Source organism: Pleuronectes platessa, chromosome 23 (genome assembly GCF_947347685.1).
Source record: "Pleuronectes platessa chromosome 23, fPlePla1.1, whole genome shotgun sequence".
Taxonomy (NCBI): Eukaryota; Metazoa; Chordata; class Actinopteri; order Pleuronectiformes; family Pleuronectidae; genus Pleuronectes; species Pleuronectes platessa.
Genome location: NC_070648.1, coordinates 8,886,090 through 8,913,254, shown reverse-complemented (window position 1 = coordinate 8,913,254; position 27,165 = coordinate 8,886,090). Strand labels below are relative to the sequence as shown.

At 40.8% G+C, this 27,165-nt stretch overlaps 1 protein-coding gene across 1 annotated transcript in view; it reads left to right on the top strand.

The window, feature by feature from the left end:
* pcxb (pyruvate carboxylase b) overlaps window positions 1–24,263 on the top strand; it is a 268,140-nt gene extending 243,877 nt beyond the window's left edge. The window contains exons 23-27 of the mRNA XM_053416586.1: window positions 3,023–3,197; window positions 4,288–4,361; window positions 19,607–19,747; window positions 19,932–20,033; window positions 21,522–24,263. Coding sequence (XP_053272561.1) covers window positions 3,023–3,197; window positions 4,288–4,361; window positions 19,607–19,747; window positions 19,932–20,033; window positions 21,522–21,671 — 642 coding nt within the window. The 3' untranslated portion in view covers window positions 21,672–24,263. The remainder of the gene's footprint in view (window positions 1–3,022; window positions 3,198–4,287; window positions 4,362–19,606; window positions 19,748–19,931; window positions 20,034–21,521) is intronic.
* The last annotated feature ends 2,902 nt before the right edge of the window (window positions 24,264–27,165 follow it).

Here is a 27,165-nt window from a genome sequence, read left to right as displayed (position 1 = left end):
AGCTTGCACCATTCATTAGGAATTTTGTCAAAGCCGCAGCTCGCATTATAGTGTTCAAAGCAAATCCTCAGCACACGTGTATAAGTTTCTTATCACGTCAGAGCGTCCCTCTACAACTCCCCTCTAGATATTCACACCCGGGCAACAATGACAATGCAGCCTCTGTGCTGAATGCACAAACAGCTTAAAAACCAACTCCCCTTCCCACTGATTCAGTTCAATTCAGAGACACACAAATAAAACAATGTGCAACAAAAGCTCAAGTAGTGTGTTTACATCCAGGCTGCAGGTTTAAACCTGATGTTACTGACACTGAACTTTCAGGGTCTAAATCGAAGGAATCACCATCAAATCTCCGTTAGAGATGTTGATTAATTTAGAAGAGCAATTAAAAAGTAATTTAGTTTATGATATTACATCCTGAAACAGCTGATTGGAGGCATGACGGCTACTTTACTGAATCTGATCATCTTAAAGCAACACTGTGCATTTGTTCTACCTTAAAATAGAAGCTTCAAAGTTAGTTTGATGGCTCCCTGATTGTGTTTAGGTGGGAACGCTGCAGCCTTCATTCCCACTTCTCACCCATAACGTCTGTTCTCTGTTAGTTGAGCGGGTACGAGCTCCTGTGAGAAGTGTTCAACTGTTGATCAGTTAAAAAGCCTCAGAAGTCCTTAAATAACACGTTTATCTGGTGTATTTGTTACAGCCGCTGCTCTTTTGGCTCAGGCAGCCGGTGATCATTGGTAATATCCACCACTCAGTTGGGTTTCAGTTCAGTGAGTGGGACAAAGTCAGAGCCCGACTGTTATTTTTTTAATACAGTCGGGAATGGAGCCCAACAGAATGAATCACCATGTGGCTGCAGGGGGCGCTGTTACTCAATAAGTGTTGCTTTAATACATTTGAATTTGGCTCCATTTGGAAGTCCTGATTTGATCAGTGTATTAGCAGCAGTTCATCTTCTTGCTAGAAGCAGGGACTTATAATTGTTCCTTTAATGGAGCTTTGCTGGCATTAATTAGTGCTGATAACATCACGTGTTCTCTCACACACACACACACACACACACTTCACACAGGGGGAAGTTTTCAAGGCACAAAGTTGTAATTGAGGCGTTTCCTCGTCTCTGTTCCGTCACGCTCGGTTCAGTCGCAGGGGGGGTGGACAAGGGAGAGGTGAACAACAGACAAGAGGCCAAAGGAGAGAAACACAGAGGCTGTGGGAGGATGAGTGCAGGAGAGAGAGAATAACGAGGCCATCAGAAAGAGAGTGAATTCAAGAATTAAAAAAAAAACGCACAATCTCAACAAGAAAGGTAGAGGGGAAAAATGTGCGACTGTAAAAATGTGATGGAAAATGAGAACAAGCAAATAACCTTGAAGAGTTAACCCTTTCTTTAATTTGTTAATGTAGACACACAGACACATGCACACACACACACAGAGCCACTATCGCTCTGTGTCTCACACAATCCAGAAGTTGAGAAATCCTTTAAGGACACAATGCTAATGAGCACGGACTCCGATGAGTCAGCCATCTTTGAACTGTTATCTCTGTGACTAATCGCACTGCCTCCTTTTGTCTGGAGACGTCTGCAGGGCACACACTCTCTCTCCCTCGTGGGCCGCCATGTTCCACAGACACACAAGATGTGAGATGACTACAATGCAACAGAGAGCAAACCTTCAGAGACACCATGAATATATGTATGTGTAGAGTTCACACAGTCAAATGACTGAAACACATTTATAAGATGAATTACTATTCATTAATCTAATTAATAGTAGTAGAGTGTTTGTTGTCTACCAAAAAGAATCGTGCTCGTCTGAGTCTTTAACCATTTGATTGGTTCAGAGAGAAAATAGTGAATTTCTCCTGGAAGTCATGATTGACCTCAGACTTGTCAAATGTTTTGAAGTCACTCTCTGCTCATCAGTGTCACTCAGGAGAAGAATCAGTCTTTAAACTTAAAATAAATAACTATCTTCATTTTTGGCCGTATCTTGTAGCTCTATTACACAATATTATATTCCATTTCGCCCAATAGATTAAATCCCACACTTTGGACCTTGTAAACTAAATATTTCCAGGTAACAGTCGACTACACAACAATGAAAACATACTGTTAATAACTTTCTATCACTTCATGCCACATTTCATATGCAAAGTTAAACTAACTGGACTAATCGTAGAGATTCCTGCATCGTTCCCTCTGTGTTCCTCTGAGCTTCTATAGATTCTCTGTCATCACTAACTGATGCCTTCAGGTGAGAAGCCCGTGTCCCAACATATTATTCTCCCCCTGGCCTCAGATGGATCGTCTCTACAAGTTGTGTCAGATACCAACAACTGTGTGGGCCGATAAAATGTTGTATCATTAGTCTTATAGCAGCCTGTGAATTATCCTTTCAGTCGGCCTCCTTGTCGTTTTCTCTCCTCCACTATTTCCAAGAAAGGACGTCGGATGAAGTGTGTGCGACCCCGCTGCAGTCAGTCAAAGACCTGATGATACTGTACTGGAGAGAGAAAGATGAGTTAGAGTGGGAGAGATGGAGAGAAGCAAAGTGGAAATCGCTGCAGATCTTGACACAGCAGTGGTGCCACTTTTATGCAAATGCCAAAAAAAGCCTTGCATTAATAAGTTTTGTGTTCGCCCCGATTCGAGTGTTTCTCTCCTCTTTCTCCATCCCTCAAAACAGCTCCCCATGCATCTCTGTTGTCCTCCTCCTCCCACCTGAAGTCTCTCTGTCATTAAATGATGTGACAGTTTGCAGCTGTCATCCAGATGTATATTCTTGAGGCAGAACTTTGCACATCCCACCTGCTCCAGTGCCCCGTGGGGCTGCTGCCAGTGGGGGAACACTCCGAAATATGACTGTCCATAAAAAGTTTTAGCAGTCTATTTGTTTCCTCTTTCTTTCTTCTGTCGTGCACTCTCATTCCTTTTTAGTGTCCCCTCTCTTTTCCCTCTCCTTCCATCGTTTTTTAACATCCATTTGTTGTTTGCCTCCCGTCCCAGGTGCTGAAGAGTCTCCCCCGGATCGAGGGTCGTCCCGGTGCCTCGCTGCCACCTCTGGACTTCAAGGCCCTGGAGGAGGGGCTGCGAGCCGCCCACGGAGAAGAGATCACCCCCGAGGATGTGATGTCAGCAGCCATGTACCCGAAGGTGTTCCAGGAGTTCAAGGACTTCACTTGTGAGTGGGCAGACTTGATATTTGAGCTGTCAGAATCATTCATAAAAGACATCAAGTGATTGTTCTAATTGAAAGTTTGCATCAAATATGATCTGTTATATTCATTAATTCTCCGGGATCTGGTTTGATTGGTGTCTAACATGCACACACTCATTTGTTTTTACTGGGGCTTCAAATGAGCACAACCTCCAGTGAGAGACACTCATTAGAAAGTTCCAGCAGTTGATAGAGAGGTTTTGAATTGTTGTAAGTGCTACTTCTTACAAATCCCGTTCCTCGGATTCAGGGAAAGGTTGTTGGGCCCCAAAAGAGGGAAACCACACATCACCTGTCATTCACATGGTGGATTTACATAACGCACAAATGAGACACCAGAGCAGCGAGGAGTGGAGCTACAGGGAGAAATCAGCATAACCACAAACTGCATTTTTAAGCAGGTGTGAGTTTGAAGTGCACTCAGCCAGCAGCAGCATGTACAGGAGTCAGGAAGTGTTATTAATAGGACGCCGGCTCAATGAGCTAAACATGACTGAGAGTTGTTACCGACAGATTCATGCAAACTTCCTTGTTGCTTCGAGCAGCGAGTTTTAATTGGAGTACACTTCCTTTGGATTTTACATTTTCTACTCTATCTTAGCAGTGAACACGGCCCTGAGCCTGATCTTCCTACGGCAGGTTTTATTTCCACTTCTGATGCAGTCAGTGACACAGGCAGACATGTAGGGGACACAACATGGTTCTCTGATAAACTGTCAAGGTGACTCAGTCCACAGAACCCTGCAGCTGCACCATGCTGCTGTTCACCTGTTTGTTGTTGTCACGAAGCTGCCTGCTGCTGCCACAGAGCCCTGGTCACCTTTATATTCAAAGTTTATTCATATTGAGCGTATCGTGTGTCTCAATGGCACCAAATTCAAACATGAACGTCATTAGGCCCCTTAACAATACACATGCCTAGTGTGAAGCTGACCAGATGAGCCCTTCTAGAGATGTGCATTCCACATACAGACATATTTCTGGAATTAGAAGGATTGAAATCACCAAAAACTAAACTATTATTTTGATAAGGCCACGTCTGTTTCCTTCCCAGCTAACTTTGGCCCAGTGGATTGTCTCAGCACCAGACTGTTCCTGGATGGACCCAAGATTGCAGAGGAGTTTGAGGTGAGTACTCAACCCAATTTCTGACATCTCAGAATCTATGTGCAACCATGGAACATTTGTATCCATGCAAACTAAGAATTTGAGCACAATCCATGCTGCATCAGTGGGACTGATGTCAACACCGATTTTTAGGGATAAAATTTAAAAGTTGAGCCAGTACTTGAATGCCCTATAAACTGTGAGTTGGCAGGTTGTTGTAGTTGTATTGTTTCCCTGCACCTGGGCCGGGGCAGGGGTCTACAAATGGAAATGAAGCTAGTGAGGATAAGCTACAGTTCAAACAAAGCTTCTCTCAGTTTGAGATGAATCTATTGATTAATGAACTTTTTTCACTTGTTCTGTTACATTAATCCAGAACTGAAATTATTGTTTTTCTCACTTATGCTGTGATAACACATTTAATTGTATTAGTCACTCATTTAAAAATCAATTCAGCCCATTAATATGTTCAGATGAATCAGCAGTAGCACGGAGCAAGGAGCGGATCAGCAGGACGTTTTTCCATCACTGCAGATGGTGGAGGTTTGATGCAGTTTGGTGCAGAGGCACAGTGAGGTGCTGATAATACAGTGGGGGGGGTGTATTAACACTTTATCAAGAGAACAACAAACAGCATTTCTGATGCCTTCGGCAATCAGACTGGTCTTCCTGCACAGAGATACCCGCTTAATTTTGTCATGTGATGTACGAGAGCAGGAGAAGCACCTGAGGCCGGCCCCTCCGACCAAATCTAACGTTTATGGATTTCGAAAGACTGTAGTGTGTGTTTACTCTCCAACATGGAGGCCTGTGACCAATCATTCCAATGAAGGACAGAAACAAATGAGCTGAATTTGCTTTGCTTGCAAACTAATTAGTGTGGCGCAGGAGGGCGAGAGACGATGTGATAATTGGCCGTTACTGTCACAGCAAAGCCACAAAATCGGTCGAAACAGGAAACCCGTCGACTCCAAACTGTTCCATAAGCTGGATCGTCAGGCTGCAGATATACATGCAGACGTGCTTATAGAGTCGGGAGGAATATTTCACGCCCGCTGTGCTGATTGAGAGTTTGTGTCGGCGCAGGAGACAGCTGCAGAAAAGATGCGTAAAAGGGATGATTTGAGGAGGAACCACTGATGAGCAAAACTCAAGCCTGAGTAAATGTTCAGGTCCAGATTGATTAGTGAATACCAAAGAGATTATTGAAACTACTGAGGCTAACCTTTGCAACACACGTCAGATCAAAAAGAAATGTGCTTTGCTGCTGAAGGAGTTGTTGAAAGAGTCTGTCACAAATAAATAGTTTTGTGCCTCAATCAAAACTGAGTTGTTTTTTTAGAGGCTCTCGCAAATGTATCCTGGATTTTAAGATGCAAACATACAGCCTTCAACAATCAAGTGGCCACTTAATACTAAACTGTGTAGAAAAGAAAATCACACTTCATCATTAGACTGCACTTTTATTTATCCTGGAGTAGTAAAAAAACATAGAAAACCATTCGCACTTGAGCGAGTGAACCCAGGCACATTAACATGCAGTGATCACAAGTCTAGTGAGTTGTTTGTGGTGACGCTGATCTTTCTTAATTCATTTCCTCAGTAGGACTCAGTACCTGTGAGCAGATGGTGACAGTGTGCAGCATTCAGACAGGAGGTGGGACTGGTCTATGACCACTTTGACTGCAGCCCAGTACCGACCTTGTGTCATGTTTCTGTGGGAGCGTCCTCTAAAGGCAGCCACTAATGTTTATGTGAGGGTGACGCAGTCAAACCAGGAGATGAGGCCCGATGTTGTAAGACTCTGATCCCGATGGCAGTGGTCTTACAGATGCTTGTTAAGTGTTGTTGCTGCAGCGAGGAGTGTAAAATCTAAAAATAAAAAAGTTAACCTCGTGCAGATTAGGTTAAAGGTAATGGTGCTGGCACTCTGCGCTGTGATCCATAACTGGAGGGGACTGGATTTGATTCATTGAACTCGATGAGCAGTTTGAGAATAGTTTCACATCTGGTTTCTTCAGGGTCATAGAGTCAATTCAATCCTCTGACATTTCGCTCCTAAAGTCTTAAATATGTTGAAATACTAGCAAAAGGTCCTGAATATGTTTAGAGTGGTTTTAATTATGTTAACCTCCAGTTAACCCTTCTTTTTTTGAGAAATGTTTTGGCACCACGCATAGAAATTATGTGTGTCGCAGTTCTTTCCTTATCATACAGATAATAGCACGCTGGGGTTAGCAGAATTTACACAGGCACCCTGAGCCTGTCTGTGGGAAGGACACCTTCTGTCTCCATCACATTCCACGTGACCAGTTGTGACCAGGTCCCAGTATCTGTTCAGGTAGCCATGGATCTCCCGTCCTAATCCACAGCCATCTCCAGGCTCTCTGCGTTGCCTTGGTGACGCTCATGCCTCTGCTCTTTGCCACTCCAGTGATACAGAGTCGTCTCAGGGCTTCTTACAGTGACTGCTCCACAGATCCTCTGCATCCAGCCGCGATGGACATGCAGCTCTCCTTCCGGTCCTGCTCGTGGCATATTTGTCCCTCTTCCTCCATGTCGCCCCTCCATGGCACTGTCACTTCCACTATAGGATGATGTTCTAGGCCTCAGAGACCAAGAGGATGTTTTGCTTTAGGTTGTGACAGTGTGCCATTCGCGCGCAGTCACTAGAACTCCTGATGGTATTCGAGGTCCTGCTGCTCACCTGTGTTTCTCTCTGTGGAGGCGTGTGCTCGTTGTGATGCTGATGGCTTCTGCAGGGGGCTGCGGCGCCTGGCTGTGTCCTGCCACAGAGGCTTTGTGCCCGGGCCTAGGATGTGCTCCAGTGTTTTCCACTCTGGTCCAGGTGGAAAGGTTTGAGGGACTGAGCAGCTCATCGCGTGTACGCTCCCTGAATCAGGCACATGTTATATCTTCCGATCTGTGGCTTGCTTCCATCTCACCCAGCGTCCCTGAGGCCTCATACCCACAGCTCTATGTGCCTCTTGTCCTCAATCAGCGCCCTATTTAAGGGATATAACGTAGTCAGTTTAAAAGAAAATGGGTCGTGCTAATTTCGCACTCTGTACTACAGAGAGAAAATGTGACATTTATCTGTGCGAGCAGCATAAATCTCCTAAAGGTTTCCTTAAAGAACAGACCTGTCGTGTCCATGTTTATTTTTCCTGACTGCAGGAACAAAAACTCAAGTATAAGAACCTCTATCTCTAACAGGAAAATGTCATCCTATTTCAGGTGGTTCTACATTTTGCACTGTTCTGTTCTCTGACTGCTGAGTCATCGCTCCATTTTCTAACCAGTTGTCATTTCTTCAATGTTTTGTTTTCAAAGCTTGAAGAAATGTCTGTTAAAAATCAATTTTTTTGTGCACTGATTCAATTAAGAATTCATGACAACATTAAAGTCTAGTTTCCCTTCAGCTGTTAACTTAATCTATGTTCTCACGGCTCCTCGTCGGCACTCTGCATCACTCATAGTCTTATTTCTGCCAGCGTTGACTATAATCCTAACACACGCCATTAATTAATTACTGATCTACTACATCTTTTTGTTTCTTTAAATATTTTCTCAGTTATGAGCAATACACACATAGATTTAACTGACAGAGATTCACAGTGACCAAAGGCATCCACGGTTAATTACTGCTTCATGTCACTGGAGCAAAATGGTTCCAGGCTCGTGTTAATTGATTTTTTTATTATGAGACATGGGAGCATCACTATTCGGCTGCTGTATTCTTCTCAAAGAATCAGGACCAGAATTGATTGTGTTGGTTTAGTATTGATTGCGCGTATCTAGCTCCGACCCAGAAGATGAAATGACCCTCCACCCTCCTTTCCTGTCTCTCACGACAGGCTGGCTATCACATGGCATCAGTTGTCGGTGCATTTGTGACATCGAAGAGATAAGATAAAAGCCTGTACGCTGTTTTTAGTGAGTTTACCTGCGTTTAAAAAAAAGTGTCCCTTCTAAATTTAGGGTAAAAGAGTTATTAGACACAAGACCCAGAATCAGAGCTGTGTTAAGCAGTATCTTAATATTTTAATGCTTAAATTCTATTTGAAGCTACAGTTCGGTCCGTCAGTGACGTTTGTTTTACATTCCTACAATAAACTAAACGGCTCGCTTGAATAAATTGTTCCTGATTTGTAGTTGAGGCAAAATAAACAACTAATACCTTCTTCCTGCTCCGTATTCACTTTGCTTTGCTGCTGTTTAGAACTTTCAGGCACTCGGCTTTGTGCTCAACCTCAGTTAGTCACCGCCACATAAATAAGCCTGCCCCTGTTGTCATGACGATGGGCACCCCCCCCCCCCCCAGATCAGGTCCAATTAGTGGTACCAGGCGAGGGATTGAATGAAAACATGTCAAAAGAAGTGACCTGTCAGAGAAAGCATCAAGTTCTTGTTAGCCGCTGCCTTCTTTTCTTTCACTGTGAACAAATCCACAAGGGCTGAACGAGGCGGTTGCATTAGGAACAATTGATCTCACCGCTGTTATTTGGGATTCAATTAATTTTTACTAGTATTAATGAAAGTGGGGTCAGGTCATGTGTGTACCTACATTCTGCTGCATTGATTTCATCATGTTAAGTGTTTATAGCAGTATTCGTTGGTTTACACCTTTTAAGGAGGTGTCCTTATTCAATCTAATGCATGTATAGGCATCAAGGTCACAGTTGGGGACTGAACTGCGTGATAGTCAGATATTCTGCTCCCTGTGTGTTTCTAGTGTGGACCCAGTACTCAAAGCCCCTCACAGTGATGCAGTGTGTGTGTTGCAGCAGGTCAATGTCGGAGGACCATCAGAAATAGTAAATGTTAGCTGCTCCAGCACATTTCTCTTTCTGCTCATGTGTGGGAGCTATTGAAATGCTGATTGCAGGAGTCAGAGCACTGAGGAGCCCTCAGGAGAAGAAATAGCACCGAGCACCTAAAGCAATTTGGTGAGTTTTGTAAATTAGGAATGTTGTTAACTGTCAAGGTTGTTTAATTCACTCCTGCATTTCACCCAGAAAACACCTTTCTGAGGTAAATACAGGCGTCTGTGTGTGTGATCTGACACCGTGTAGACTAAGTGAAAGGCAAACAAAATATAATGTCGGGTTTTGTTCTGCATAAATGGAACAAATTCACAAAACCAAAGTGTACGTAGAATAAAACCTTAATTTAAACGATCTGCTAGAGGATGAAGCTGAGGAAACTACTTTGAGTTTGTGAGTGTGAGCCTTAGTTGGCGTCTATGTTAAATCTGCAGTGATAGCAGCAAACTTCAGCACCTGTTAGTTACAGATGTTTCCCGCAGCAACAGCACAGTTCACTCGGAACAAAAGCTGTTTATGAGCTCTCGGCATCTATTGTGTGCAGCCTACACTGGAAACCTTGATCAAAACAAATTTCAGCACCAAATCTCTCCAAGCGATGAGCTCGACCTAAAACCTCAAAGAGTTGTTGTTATGAGAAGTAGATATAAAGGTTTTCACAGTAATCGTTTGGGATTGTTTAGCTCTTCTATTCCAGCGTGTTGCAAATCCAGGAAAGGAGCTTTATCAGCCAGTGAGCAGCCGGATCAGAAGATTCCTCTTGTAGTGGTCATGTCCTCATCATATTCAGTTTTTAGATTATATGGTAATTTTTTTATTCTGTTAAGATGCTTATTTGTTGATCTTTCTGTGACACTGAAATAGCTTCAAGTGCGAGTGGCCACTTTGTGAAATCTGATCGACACTGTTCAGACACACAGAATCACACCTACACGTGTGAAGGCTCTGTGCTTGTCTCTCATTCACCCACACACAACACAAACAGGAGGTAAAAACACGTTGACCTATCTGGCATGTTCTCATGACTCAGCGCGGCATTAATCATGTTTGACGGAAATATAAACAGACTTTCACCAACATGGACCCTGTCATACACAGCCTGTCAGGGCTAATGTGCACAGACACCGACACATGAATCTCTTAACACCGCGGTAATCTCATTACTACACATGTCATTAATAAACTCGTGATGTGAAACATAATTTGTCAGAGATACTGTGGATCAAACTGGCTGCTGCTCATGAACTGATTCATAGTTAAATAAGGTTATTATTTGATAATGTTTAGAAAACACATCAGTCTCTTCATACTGTCCTTTGTCTGAAATGCCTGGTTTAAGCGTTGTTTGGGTGCCACTGCCATGACTGAACAAAACCCCAATTATGTCATGTTCATATTGTAATGGAACATTTTATTACATTTCACAGCAAAGACAATTATCAATTCTGGTTCATACAATTCTACCTAGCTGCAGCTAGGGACCAGAGCACCCTGTCACTTAGTCAGACTGGGTCAATGGCACAGAACAATGGAATCACATTTGATTTATACTAAATAAGTCCCTCCTTTCACAGAGGTAGAATGTTTATCCAATCAGTTCTCTGCGTGTTGTCTTCAGGCTTAGATTTGGTCACCTCCAATCTGAATGAAGGACCCCTTCGAAAGTCTCACTACACATCAGGCATCTGCTTAGACTCCAAGTCTCTCTTAGACCCCCATCTCTGCTGGATGACCCATGAAAGAGTCTAGGTGTGAAAACCTTTTGTCCCAGCAGAGGCACAGACGAATCTCTAACGAATACACATCTGAGTCTCCTAAGCTGACCCCCACATGTTATAGTCTAAACCCACAGAAATACATCTCAGAATAACATTCCCATCTATAACTGTCATTCCTTGCATGAAACATAACTAAATATAAAATCTGCCATCACAATCCTCCCTTTTGAGACTATTGTCTCAAACATCTCCATAACACCTTATCATTATATTTAGAAAGAGTCCAGGATACATGAGTTTCAAGAAATCGAACATTTTGTCCAATCATGGACTTGGTTAAGGAAGTAACCACAGTCTTAACAAAAAAAACAATATAACAGTTTGTAACACCTGTACATAATTAAAAAAAATCAGAATCTGTCTCAACAAATCAATAACATATTTAGCAATTATTCAAAAGAAACCATGACCCTTAATTCCCACCCATCAGGAATATGTCCTTGTTCTCTCTCTGGACAATAGATCATTTTACCTTACATTTAACAATATGCACCATATTATCGAATTGTTCACTGTGCCACACTTCATATGTGTCGAAGTCCTCCTTCAGCTGACGAACATCTTATTTCAGAGCTTCCTGTAGATGCAGAGTTTCATTTCCTAATGTCCTTGAACTAACTCTTAGAGCCAGCTCATCTGTGTGTGTGTTCTTCACAGTGCCCCCCCATGGGACAAGCTCTCCAAACCATCCCTTGTGGAGACTCTCACACTGTTGAATGCTTTTCTCGCACACAATGAGTTGAATCTTGTCTGTTATCATCATGGTCGCCTACCATGAAGCTCTCCAGGCTCTATCAGTTCATCAGGAAAGTTAAACATAAGCTCTATTTGCTCTTGACCATAGATGCTCAGGAATTTGTATTATTCCTCCTGCCAAAGTAACACATTTAACATGTTGGTGGCAAGACGATGATAAAAGCATCCGTAGTAGGGAAACCATTTTTCCCTGAACTGCTCCTCAGTCGTCCAAATCATCTGTCGTTGTTCCCCTGTCTGTGCGGTTGTGACAGCAGTGACCCTCTTCAATGTGTTTTCCTCACATTGCAACACCCATCAATTGAAGGCTCACACACTGGCACAAAGCACTATCCGTCCTGTAAAATCCACCCGTGGCTATCGAAATCCTCCTGCGTTGGCCCGCATGTCTCCAGGTTGCCCTCTCAGCGACCTTCACTTGTCATCCCTCTGGTGCGAGGCATTTGGCTTGCACTCGTTCCATCGACGTCCTCTTCCAATCTTTTCTCCTCACGTCCTTCAGTACAATCCATTCTCCTGGTTCCTTCGCATGCAGCTCCCTTTCCATGGATTTCCAATAGATTCTCCTTCATCTGCCTGTGGATTTTAAAGAGTACAGGGAACAAGTTCACAACATATCCATCAGTTCATTTTTCAATGTACTGTTAAGTTTTAATTTTACTGCCATCTCTCTCTCCTGTACCATCCCTGGCGGGATGTGGCACGATTTTGCCTTGTGTTGATACCCCGATACTCACCAGCATCCTTAATGCTGCGCTTACAAATTGGGTACAATTATCAGTGGACATCCTTTTAGACTCTCCCATCATGGATAAGTTCTCCCGAGCAGTGACTCCTTCACTGCTGAAGAATCCTGTTTAGATGTTGGGAAACTTCTGCTTGCATAGAAAACATTTCAATGAAAATAAAACAGTATTTATTCATTTCCCTAACTTACATAATTTTTATCTTTATCAAATCTCTTTATGAATGATCAAGTTGTTTATTTGGAGGTGGATGTTCACCTTGTGGAATCCAGATTGTTTTACCTTTTTATTTTGTAACTCAAATCACACAACTCTTCTAAAAAGTTAAAAAGTTTTAGTGAATATTATTAAGTGTGTATTGTCTGTACACTCAATATACCTATATTTAATTTCATTTCATATGTAACTCCTCCCTTTTGACACTTAGACACCAGTCTTGTGTCAATCCAACCTAATGAAGAAACATATTCAAAATGAAACTATCAAAATCATCTTTATGACCCACATTTAAACTAATCAACAACCAAATAAACTCCCGTTAATCAAAACTACTTAATTCCTAAATGTATTAAGTCTAAATTCTAAAAAATTTAAGTTCCTATGTAACTTTGCTTACAGCTCCTATAAGCCATATCAAATGTCAATATTCAAATCTTCAAACCGTAATCCATGTTCTCGGCCAACTGCATACTGCTTGCAAAACACAAATACCACAGTCAAGCAAAAACAATGGTGTTAAAGTTAAGTTCATGAATGTCTATTCAGCCCCCCATCACATGCAAACCTGCTGTCAGTGTAAATCTTGACACTCTCGTCTCTAGCATATTTGCATCTCTTTGGTCAATGCATATAATGTGAAGGGGGTTGATTTCCTCTGTGTCCCACAGTCGTAACCCACTTTGTTATCACACTGCGGAAACCTTTGAAGCTGAAACAGTCACAAAACACTTCACGTTTACATTTATCAGCTTGATTACCATTTAAATCCTAATTCAGGAGAAAAGCTTTAGTTTAGTCTAAAACCTCTTCTACTGATGTAGCTAAGAGTTTCCTAGTTAAACACTTTCTATCTGTAATAGTAATGTCTATCATCTAAAAAACAATACTGTATCCTAGCTGAACCACCTAGCTGTTGAAAAGTGATCATTTTTTCTCAAGCAATATCATTGTTACAGCATATGACACTAGTAAAGTCTTATTTCAAAGTATCACATATCACACATCACATATAACAGTTCTCTCAGCAGCTACCATAGCTCTGAGACATGTTTGAAGCTTTGCCTCCCTTGGTTTATCCTTGAAGACAAAAAAATGTATGTTAAAACAGAAAATTCACTTTCCACAAGAATATTTACAGAATATTCTTTTCTATTGCGTCTGCTCCTCTGATCAGACCAATACCATTTTTGTGACCAGTTCACAAACATGATGGTACCTGTATCAACTTAGAAAATATCATTAATTTTTACAACAACAAACTAAAAATATCAATCCAGTACCTCAAAGATACTTAACATTCAAAAATGCGTTAAAAACTCCTTATTTAATTTATCTATACAGAAAATCGGTTACGATTAACTGTTAATCCTCTTTAAAAAATTTTAATGTGCTTATATGTATTTTATTGGGATTAAATGTCTTTTTCCTCTATTTAATCCAAAATTATAAAACCTTTACTCTTGTTTCTGGTTTTATTCATCTTTCATATGAATCAGAAGTTAATCATAAATCTTTTAGCCAATGAGTCTATCAAAGACTACTAAAACAACACAGTATTTACTAGTCCAAATTTCAAACTTACATTATCCTCAATGTATTTCCTATAAATGCTTTTTAAACTAAGTTCTCTTACCAAATGGTTAAATTCCTCTAAGAAAATACATTTTATGATCTAATTTATTTCTCCCCCTGCTCTTCGCACGAGGATGTTACTTTAGACCTGAGAAAGGTGTCTGGGATCATTCTTTGATATGCTAGTGTTAAATCCCCCTCTCTCTCTCTCTCTCCTTTAAATAAATGTAGATGTCATTTCCACTTTTGTTCTAACAAATGCCCTGTTGTGTCAAAATTTAGCATACTCTCCAATCTAGTTGTTTTCATCAAGCAGCTTGGTGACAACAAAATAAATGTTTAAATCTTGTATTTAACCTCTAACACATATAAAAAACACAATGATAAAAATGCATCTCTCTATCACTTTTTGCACATGTTTTCCCATCATTTATGAGCTATCTAACAATCATTATGAGAGTGATATCACATTCTTCACATATATTTAATGTTGATTCTAATCCCTGAATCTACAAATATATTTGATGTCTCTGCCAATCACTCTGATTTGTTTGTTTTAAATTTAGTTCACATGAATCTTGTGAAAGTATTTAGCTAAGGCATTTTCAGCGTCTCTGAAAAATTTGCACATCTTTCACATGTAAAATGGTGAAAACTGAAGGTATGCTCACCTTCTCCTCAACAACAAAGTTGAATTCCTGAAGTGTGGATTGGGACGGTTGAAGCTGATGCATTTTCTGTCTGCAGCGGTCTCCCTCTTAGTGGAGATGCATCAAGATCAGAACTTAATTGGAGATCCTGGGACCTTGAGATTATTTCAGTTACAACCTCCTGAATTCTTTCTCTGATATTCACTTCAGTGAACCAACATTCAAATGCTCTCAAGTCTGGCACAAATATCTCCACATCTCTCCAATGGTATGTTTTAACAGTTACGTCTTAACTCTAATTTATTTAGTAAAATACTAAACTTCGGGGACTAAAGTTTACCTGGTATGGAGAATGACCCTAAAAGCTCCCTAATTTATCTTTAAAACCAATTGTTTTCCTTATATCTTAAAAATGTCTATTTTAAATTTATTTTAAGATTTGTTTTAGGCTATTTCCTTTTTCCTTCTGTTATTATTCTTTAAAAAGCCTACTTATATCCCAAATATACTTAAAAATATACTCACCTTGCTCCAGTGTTGAGAATTTCAAGAACTCCTCTCACTCCTCTCTTTTTCTTTGTCAGCTGTAAATTCTCAGACTGGTCTCATCAAATCTTACAGGTTACTTGTACAGACACTCGTAATCAAACCAGCAACACTTGTGTAACGTTTATAGTAACCTTATACCTTCAACCAATCTAAAAAAAAAACACTCCCTTAAGAGACATTGAGAAAAAATACCCTTAGTGCATCCTGATACCTTTAGAGAAATATCATTCAAATCTCTACACACACACTTCTCTCCAGTTATACGCCTCCAGGTACTAAATACTTGAGAATGCTATTACTATTTTATGAAAATAGTTATAATTATCATGAAACTCGACGTCAGAGCTCAATCTTAAAGTTGTGTTTAAATTAATAAACACTCCATATATCTATATCTATTCCGTTTGACTCAGTTGAGCTTTGTTTTTTTTTTGCAGTGGTTCTAAACCCTGACTTTGTTAAACCCAGTTAACTTGTTGTTTTTTTTTGCAGTGGTTCTAAACCCTGACTTTGTTAAACCCAGTTAACTTGTTGGTTCCAAACCCTGACTTTGTTAAACCCAGTTAACTTTTATTGGTTCCAAACCCTGAAGCTTCTTGGATTCTACACCGGTTTCCAAAACCTTGCTATGTAAGCACGTCTGCTCCTCACTTTGACAAATGAGTGAATCTCTTAACCCTTATAAACCTAGTTTATTTTTCGAAATCAGAATTTTACTCACCAGAACGAAATTGCTTGCCAATCCCCCTCGGTTCTTTCGGTCATCTTAGTGAGTACTCCTCGCTCTCAGGACATCAGGCCCTCTGTAAAATGAAGGTTTAGTCCGAGACGTACTGCCCCGATGCAGTTACTTACCGTCAGCTCCAAGAGCCAGAGTTCACTATATGATGGCCTCTGCCGACAATCGCCAAATGTAATGGAACATTTTATTACATTTCACAGCAAAGACAATTATCAATTCTGGTTCATACAATTCTACCTAGCTGCAGCTAGGGACCAGAGCACCCTGTCACTTAGTCAGACTGGGTCAATGGCACAGAACAATGGAATCACATTTGATTTATACTAAATAAGTCCCTCCTTTCACAGAGGTAGAATGTTTATCCAATCAGTTCTCTGCGTGTTGTCTTCAGGCTTAGATTTGGTCACCTCCAATCTGAATGAAGGACCCCTTCGAAAGTCTCACTACACATCAGGCATCTGCTTAGACTCCAAGTCTCTCTTAGACCCCCATCTCTGCTGGATGACCCATGAAAGAGTCTAGGTGTGAAAACCTTTTGTCCCAGCAGAGGCACAGACGAATCTCTAACGAATACACATCTGAGTCTCCTAAGCTGACCCCCACATGTTATAGTCTAAACCCACAGAAATACATCTCAGAATAACATTCCCATCTATAACTGTCATTCCTTGCATGAAACATAACTAAATATAAAATCTGCCATCACAATATTAAATACATCATTAAGAAATTCAGTGAACAATATGAAAGTTGGAGTCAGGGTTGGATGTGTGTGTCAGTTTGTTTGAGGTTATTGCTGTTAAATTGTTCACAGGATATTAAATCCAGTTGGTTATTAGTGTAATCACATTGCTCAACTCGTGCTATTGATAAGGTTCAGTCCCACAATGCAATAAACAAAGCTACACACACAAATATTAAAAGAATTTGAAACAAATTGCGGTGGTGAAATGGCTTTAGGGAAAAAATAAAAAGAATGATTATCTTTGGAGAAACTCATTCAGAGGTATTGCAGTTGAGTCAAGGTATCACAGTGCATGCATTGTGTAACTTCCTTTAAATACACAACACTATATTTTTATTTACAATAACTGTAAGAGAATACTACATTTTCTACGCTTAAAGACTGCCTGAATGTTTTCTTTGTTTCTGCTTCCCAGAAACCAAAGAGAAAGGATATAATATATGATGAGATTCTATTGAACACAGAGCTGGAACAAGGTTGAACATAAGAGCAGTTAATTGATTCCAACCATAGAGGAGGAGGTGTGCTGTAAGGAGACTTTGTACGACCTGTAACATCGTTGTGTGGGAGGCAGGAGTGAGCGACGAGTGTTTGTCACATTAATTTAAACAAGTTAAAGTCTCGGTGCAAGGCAGACAGTGCACTGAAGTTGTCATTTTAACTTCACTGTGCACATGGCTACATCTTAAACAATATCATCCACTTGAGCTTCATAGAATTCTCCCAGCTCTTCAAAGAGACACACTGTATTTTTCATAGGAGCAGCTGTGAGATGAAGGGTGGATGCCACAGCGCTGGAAAGGGGAAGGCAGTTCTGTTTCTTTGTAAAGAGCTGCCAGGAGTGCGATTAAAAATGGCACAAGATGCTGAGAAGTTCAGCGTAAAGGAAGGTGGAGAGAGACGATGATTGAGTGCCAGAGAGAAAGCAAAGAAAAGAGAGGCAGAATGAAACCAAGATCAATACATACCTGCAGCGGCGTGTATTTTCGTCTTAGCACCGAAACTTAGTTTGGAATATCAATGGAGACTCTGCACCTGAGATGTCAATGTGAAAAACGAATAGGATGAGAGGGGAAGGGGTGAGGGAGACGGAGAGAGAACAGCGAAAATAGAAGCCGGATGAGGGAAATTAATAATGGCATGAGAGACACTGGCCCTAGAAATATGTCTCACAATACCAATAGAAAATGGAAAGCTATGACACATGGACGGGGGGGACTGAGAAAGAGAGCTAGACAAAGAGAGGAATTTGGACAAATGGGGAAGACGGTAAAAATGAGTTCCCGACCGGTGAGACGAGAGAGAAGAGGCGTGAGATAAATGAGGAGGTGCAGTGGCTGGTGTCGAGGGAAAGACGAGCAAGACAACACAGAGCTGAGAAGAATGGATGTGAGAGGGACAGTGTGCTGCTGAGACGCAGAGTAATGTCTGTGTGTCTTTTAACAGCACTGTTACAGGTGGCAGGTAGTGGCTTAGTTAAAGGCTGGAAAATGTTTTTATATCCTCAGATCTGACACGGTGTCTCTTTATCGCTCATATTGTCATTCTGTCTATACCTCCTCTCTCTTTATTTGATGTCTGCTGCCGCTGTAAACACAGATTTACAGAAAATACCCACTCATGCCCGTTTACTACAAAGTGCCAACACAAACCGTACGCTGGTTATTTGTTTTGTCTGTGCTCTCTTGCCTATTTTCTCAACAAATTTTATGAATATGGTTTAAAACGATAACTTTATTTATATAGCACCTTTCAAAACAAGGTTACAAAGTGCTTTACAATATAAACAGATGATGCTAGGGATAAAATCTAAAACATAAAATGTGGCAAGATAAAATACTATAAAAAGTTTCAAGCGTATCTAAATGCATTAGTCACTTTTTGTTGTCGCTGCTTCTGCTGTTGTTGCTATAAATGCTAAATGCTGTTTTACTCGTCACTCGTGTGGATTAACATTACTGGACACTGTAACAGTTGTACATTATATATATATTCACCAAGTATATATATATTGGTTATCAATACATGTTGACTTGTTGTGGTAGGAAAACAGCAGGTTTAGATAATTAAATGAATAATGGCTGAAATCCATTTAGCTGCTTTAGTTTCAAGGTCCTGGTTTTGTTCAAGCTGACTCGTCTTCACATTGTCATGTCTCACTGGGATACTTGTGACTCATGTGACTTTCCCAATATGTGAAGTTAAAATTTGTCCTGTGAATAAAAGACCTTTGAGGAGCTTCATCTGTTCCCATTCAATCCATAATGGTCCTGTAAGGTTTAGATAGACACACCAATGGACGACTAATAAAAGCAGACGGGGTGTAACTGGGTAATGTAGTGAAATGGGAAAAAATTCTCCCAGCATACATTGGACCATTATCATTTATTTGGCCATTTAAATGAAGTGAGGTTAAAAAAGTCCTGGATGGTTTCCTACCCTTCAACAGAGTGCATCCTGGGGATTACTGCAGAGAAAAAAGGAAACATTCTGCTCGTCTCGCCCCACTAACTTTTTAATTTCATCAAGCTTTGCAGTCTGTTTTTATTGCTGTTTCTGGACTCACCTCAAAAAAGCCTAATATAAATGCTGTCCCTTCCTCCCCTCTGTTCCCTTCCTCCTTCACACTCTTCCTCTCCTCTGTTCCCTTCCTTCTCCACTCTCTGGCTTTGATTTATCTCAGGTGGAGCTGGAGAGAGGGAAGACCCTCCACATCAAGGCGCTGGCACTGGGTGACCTGAACAAGGCCGGTCAGAGAGAGGTCTTCTTTGAGCTCAATGGACAGCTGAGATCTGTGCTGGTTAAAGACACCCTCGCCATGAAGGTACAGAGGGGGGGGGGACGGTGGGACACGATGCAGGGATAGTCAGTGGCATTGATACATAGAGGGATGTGTTGATAGATAAATAAATTATGGATGACAGATAGACGACAGTGCAGCTAAATACATATATGGAGGACTGTTGGTTGGATAAGTGAATGAATGGAATCTTTATCCATCTACCCAGGAAATGAAGTTCCATCCCAAGGCCCAGAAATCTATCAAGGGTCAAGTGGGAGCACCCATGCCTGGAAAAGTCCTGGAGGTTAAAGTGGAGGTCGGATCCAAGGTCAGTTTATTTTTAGACTCGTCTTTTTCAATAATTCATTTTTCATCACGTTTGATTACTTTGGGTTAAAGGGTCGGTTCAGTTAACCACACGGCACTCAGTGGAATCCACACATCTGCCAAGGCCAAACAATGAATCGTATTGATGATCATGATAGATACATCTACAACAATTACCTGGTACTGGTTTCTGCCTCAACCCGAGACGTCAGCCACTCTCGCCGTCTCAAGAGTCGATTGAACACGTGTTGAGCTGTAAAGAGTTCACAGGTACAGTCGCTCTCATCACAGCCTCCTTCTCAAAGGCCTACATTTGTGCAAGCGGAGCAGAAATGCTTCTTAATGAGGAGACTGTCTGTGTGCTCGGTCTTTATGTGTGGGGGACTAATGAAACTCTGAAACACCCAGCTACCTTTTCCCACACTGTTGATGAACGAGACCCTTAAAGGAACATAAATGAGGGCATTTTGCTTTTTCACTCTCTTAAAATGTCCAACACATCAAGAATCTTTCCTTCCCAAAATGTATTAAAAAAAACTAAACGGCTTTAAATAAATCGACTTAGCAAGTGCAGGCGTCAACAAACCAACTAATCTGTTTATCAGCAACTAAAACCGACCTAAGCACCACCCAGCACTGTCCATGAGATGTGTGCCTCATCAGCCAAATGCAGTGGAACCATTTAAAAAAACATTACTACTAATGAAATACTAAGATTAGGAAGTCTAAGTCTTTGCCTGGCTGAATAATGATACAATCTTTTCATAGTTTAACAAAGAAACTCCATATTTCTAATGTTCTCTAACCAAAAGTCTAGAGGTGGTAAAATGATGACTTTAATCAAACAGTGTGATCACAGCTGACTCTGCAGTATTTGATACTGAGACACTGATGATCTAGCACCAAGGACAAGATTGAAGTTACATTTGTGGGGCTCATTGTAGTAAAGATTCCCCCATGGAAACTCCTCTGACGTCTTTACATTATCCAGAGTTATGGGGGCACCGTCATCTTTCTATGAGCAGCATAAATTAAATACCATTCATCTCCATTGTAGTGGGAGAGAGGAGAAAATCTCAGAGACCTGTATTTCAAAATAATGACACTGAGATTTACTAAGTGTTTTTGGTGTGAACTAATTCATCACAATGACATAGAAAGAAATATCTTGATTAGTTGACAATATATTATCACGTTCATATTCCTGTTGACATGTTACAGAGCACAGTCTGACTCATGTCACCATTATGTCCTACTACTTGTTTACTTTATGATTTAGATTGAGGTAATCAGAAAATGCTGTTTACATGACAGTGTCTCAGGTTAATATCAGAATATTGGTGTCCATGTAAATGTAGTGAAACACATTGACTTCAACTCTTGGAGTCTACTCTACTTGTTAACCTTCAACTCCTGTGCCTGTTCAGTGATCTGTACATCTTACTGGTGTTTTTAAAGCTCTGTGAACTTATCTTCATCACCATTAAAGGTGGAGAAGGGTCAGCCGCTGTGTGTCCTCTCAGCCATGAAGATGGAGACCGTGGTCAACTCCCCGATGGCCGGGACCATTAAGGTGGTCCATGTCACGACTGACTCCTCCCTGGAGGGAGATGACCTGATACTGGAGATCGAGGAGTAAAGAGCGAGAGAGAGGGGGAGGGGGAGGTTAGACAATCTGATCTGGGAAATTGTGAGAGGTTGAGACTGTGGGGGGTGCAGGGTTGGGGCGGGACAGGAACCCTTTAAAGACAGATCTCTTCTGTGGTTGTGCAGGTCGTGTCAACCTCCAGTTTGTATATATTGTGTTCAGTTACCCCTGACACACAAAAGAAGCACAGCTCCCACATGCCCATGAATTCTGTAAAGAGCTAATATGACGATCGTATTAATTAATCCGATGGGAACTCCTGATAATCTCCGAGTTGATTCCCGAGATGTTCCAATCAGAATATCACTGTCAAGTTGTAGAAAAAACTTATTTTAGATTAATATAATCACTCTAGAGTCTTAAATGTGATGTACTACAATGAGCTAATCATGTGTAACATCTAGTTTCCATTTCTATGCTGTTGATGTTACCTAAGATATTAAAAGTGAAACTATATCAATGACAACTAAATGTTTTTCTTCATAATCAGTAGGATTCAGGCTGAGGTTCGTTTTACCAAATCATTTCTTCAAATGGGAACAAGACATCAATCATATCAAACTGGGACTTTAGTCTCTGCATTCTGGGAATGTGAGATAACGTTTAGACTCAAATTCACTGTTGTATGGGCACAAACTTCAGAAGGTCACACGGGGAGTGAAGAAAACAAAACTCGTTATTTGTCCAACCTGCTTTAAATGATAAATATGTGATTAATATTTTCACAATAAGAGCACAACAAAGCATATGGCACTACTTCCCATCGACATGGATACACTTAAACATGCTAGAATGTTAGATATTGTATCAAAGGGAAAAATGTATCCTGTTACTGCGTCAGTATTATTATGAAATGATATTAAACAATCCGTGCTTATGTTTAAAATGTTTCCCAACATGCGACGGTCTTTGAAATCCCGAAACAGAGGCCAGTTGTCACCAGAGAGTTTGAATGAAGCTGCAGGCCACAGTGGGAACACCTACACTGGATCACAGATGTGATTTTTACAAAGTAACTGGGTTTAAATGTGTCTGTGTTAATCTGAAGGCAGCCCGACTAAACCAGTAGGGCTCAGTCGGCTCTATCAGAGACTTCAAGTGGCTTCTCAGGCCTTTTAAATCGTGTGATGTCGGAAAAGTTGTGAGAGGAGTCGCTCCACTCTCTCTCCTCAGCACCAGGGACAGATCACGGGGAACGGTCTTCTGTCTGTGTGGGGATTTTGATGCAGGTGTAAATGGGATTACATGCTGGTGTAATGGTGGCATGTGGTGGTATTTTCAGAACCTCTGCTGATTAATTTATGAATAAATTCTCTGTCAAATGATGGGAAATTAGCCGTACTAATAAGAGACTCCCAGTAGAAGCTCTCGGCTTTATATTTCTCATGCGTGTTTACATAAGTGAGTCTGTGTTGAAGCGATTTTCAAGGCATAACTGACGAGTCCCTGTAACGTTGCACCATCATAGCTGAGATATTCAGACACACGCACTGATGCAAAACACTCACACCGACACTCCTCGCCCTCGAGTGCTGCCTGGATCAAAACCTACCACTGCATCTCCATAGTAACACTATTTAACAGCAATGCAGCAGCGGCCCTATTCTGTTTTCAGATGAGATTGTTAAATACTCAAATTTGACTCAGAAGACCAGACTCCGCTTACGTCACGTTTCAACTCCCTGCCAGTCAAACTGAATGTTCTGTGACCAGAGAAAGTAGACAACAGCTTCTTTTTCCAAAACGCCTGTGCGACTGGGACAGGCCACATTGATGGAGACACACAACTGAACTTGAATCGGTTTGTTCTCGACCGGATCGCTTCGTGATTTCTTTCGCACCATTGCCTCTGAGAATGTGTCCCCTTTTGAACTATGCATGGGTACCGCACAGCGACGCCATACTTAATTAGAACACTGGCATGTCTCCTCCCTCTACCAGCCTGCTGCAACATTCGGTGTGGGTCTCTTGAAAGCGGTGGGAGTGTATGAATGAGTGTTTTTGAGAGGTTTAATGTACTGGTCCTTCCCGCTCTCCTTTTTTAGCTCATCTCACTCATCTGCTTTTCATCCTGTTTTTCTCTCCCTCCCATCCACTTGGTAAATTTGCACATGTAAGATGTTGGTATCAACTCATGCAATAATGTAAACTGTATCTCTATCTTAGCCAGCAGCGATTCCAATAACTGTGCTTGTGACAATGTGCTACTATTTAGTGTCTGGGGATGAATAAAAAAAAGAATAAATTAGAGGAAAAAGTAGATGGAAAGTTATTTGTCAGAGTGGAGAATGTTTCTTGAGCTCACCTAGAGGTGAACTGTCATGTAGAGAATAAACCTTTCTCTCTGTTGATTTCATTTGTGTGTTTTTATGAACGCAACCGAATATGTTAATGTAGAATTTGTCAAATTCTTTTACTTCTAAATAATCAGTTTGAATTCCATCAATTTAATTTACTGACGTAGTTTACATTTATGTGGTAAAAGTTGTTCAAGGAGAGCACAAAAAAAGGGAAACTAATACTATTAAATAAAACAGTTGTCTTTGTTCTGTCTGTACTTACAAATAAAGTTAACTAACTGAATCCGCTTCTGTTTGTGTGTTTCTGGGATCTGTAGCTGTTTCACCTCATGTAAAACGGCTCTCAACAACCTGCATGTTAAACATAACGACTCAACACACAGCCGCTGCTGGAACTTAAGAAACCTTTTGTACAAGAGGTGAAAAGTCTTCAACAAACACAAAGTCCAGTTGTCGATGTTCACGGGCACACCTTCTGTAGTGTGTGTTGTGTATTTACACAGCAGGCAAGAGACAAACCCTGAGTACTCCAGGCACACAAGAGAGGCCCAAGTTGATTAATGGTTAAAAAACACATAACCTCCAATATTCCTTTCAGTCAAGTCCTGCTCCAAATATCATGCATCCCACTGCAGCTCTTTCAGAAGCATGTGTCCTGCTAGTAATTTCATTTCAACAATAAATTCAAGTGAGAAGACTTTTCTGCAAATCAAAAGCCCTGTGATCAATGCAAGTAATTCACACTGCATATTTTGGGTGAAGAGTAATTTGCTTGATGTTTACACACGTACAAAAGGGGGCAGTCAAATTAAATGTGACAACTCAGTGAACACAACGATGATATAGCTGCCAAAAAAAATTCACTCTTAGGGCTGCCAATCATCCCTGACACGCCCCCAAATCAATCTCTTTGAGCCTTAACGTCTTAACTATAATATTTTGTTCAGATGGAGCAGATCACTAATGGGAAGGGGTGTCTTCGTGTAATTTCGCTGATTTGATTGTCTCTTATCAAGCCTTAATTCCTGTGTGGCTGCATGTGTCTTTTCAACAGCTCCTATAGATCTGATTAACAACGTTTAATCAGTCAAGTCTGCTGCTCGACTGCCAGCATCGATCAGCTGCCACTTACACTCTTCCTTTCTGATGGCCTGAGAGATGAAGCTCATTTAGAGACTGGGGGAGCTGAGTACACTGATAAAGGTAATTGATCACCTTTCTTTGAAGAAAGTGACCTTTACTAATGTTTACCTACTTTGCTAACTTTACTATGTTAAACTTCAAACTGCCTATCTCTGGAAAGATTTTAATAAAGAATATAGGACAAGATGGTGAATATCCCTAAAGGTCATTGTATAGTAAGGCTTCCTAAAACACATTAAAGTCATAATATACTATGATTACTCTAAAACATGATTTAATATAAACTCTCACTGTTCAAACTATTTGTTTGTGCTTTTAGTAAGAAAACACTTCACACAAAGACAGCAGATGTCGCACAGTTTGCTAAACTGACAATCGAACAAGTGTCTCCACTCAACAGCTTTATGAAATATAGCCCTGGTGCATCTTATTGAAGAGCCCATGCAGGGATTTCTAATAAAAGCTCTACTACTTTATTCAAGCACACATCTATGAATGGTTTCTTCATTCTCCCTGTGCAGGATGCAGACTGTGCATTAGATCCAGTCTCACAGCAAAGACCAGCTTCTCTCATAATGAGGCCTCTGGTGGCAGCCTTGTGGCCAAAGAAATAGCTTGTGTTTCAGATGAAAATGAATTGAGTAATACTGATCACATTAATGGAAGCCCTACTAATCTACAATAACAGATTAGTCTGTTGCCATGGTAACGGAGATATAAAGTCAAATTGAAATAAAATTGGACTGTTACAAATATCTAATTAACAACGGGACACAGCTTCAAAGTGAGTGGCACTTTTTAAATTCTTGAAGCAACAGAAACTGGAATTGGTTTTGAAAATGAGGCTAAACTATCTTATAATTGGGTGCTTAGCGGTTTAATTTAACATTTCTCCCACATAATGATCCTGAACTTGTTGCTTATAGTTTAAATGTTTCAGTGCCCATCACCTATTCACATTTTTCTCACAGTACATTACTGCAGTCCAAATGATCCATTCTCTGATCGGTCACCTGGCCCACTCTATTGTGATGGATCATCTGCTTATAGTCGAGAATGTCAAGCCCCTCACCCAGAAGCTCCATGATAAGCTGTAAACACTGCTATCACTATGGTGTCTCTGCACAGACACATCAACAAATCCTCCATAACGTATTAATATATATATATAAAGATATATGTTTAAATCCTGTGGGAGATCTATTGCTGTGTTCGACTTGGCTCTCACAACCACATTTGTGTTCACACATACAAATCCTCTGGAGAAACTGCAGAAGATCTCAGGAATCTCTACTCTTAGAAATGTTTAAAATTATTGAAAGGCTAAATAATTGAGCATTTGTTTTTGTCCACTGTACCACCAGTGTTTTCAGCACTAATTTAATGTTAAATAATACATAAGCCAATTTGTTTCTATATGCAGCTACTTTGCTTTATTTGCTGTCATCCTGCTGCAGGAATAAAGATATAATAGACGAGGAGGACGGCCTACATGGTGTCCCCAGTCAGATGGGATTGAGGAATCATCCTCAAAGTGTCCTGTCAATCACCAAAATGCCATTAAAACCGCCATATTGCTATGCATTAGATATCAAACTGAGTTAATTCTAATACTTGAAATCCCTAAGCCAATATAATTGACAGATAGTAAATAAAAGCAGAGGTGAAACACGGTGTAAAAGCAGGAATTAAATTAAACCCCTACGATGTCAAAAACACTCAATTAAACATCAGAACAACCTCAAACAAACATCCCTGATAAATGAGAGGTTTTGTGCCCTCCTCTGCCATCTCCATTCGTTTTCCATTACTCCCTGTTCGAAGACTGCTTGTGGGGACAATTTTCCACCTGTCTGAGAGGCAGCAGACAGGAGCTTGCAGGGCAGCCACAGCTCCCGCCCTGCATGTCTACACACAAACGTCCCCGACAGCACATCCTGTGTAATGCCGACATTCGGCTGTACTCAATTTCTAGATGTGATGGCCTCATAACTCAAAGTTACGAGATCATCACGGAAGGTGCGTGTTTACCTGCAAACATT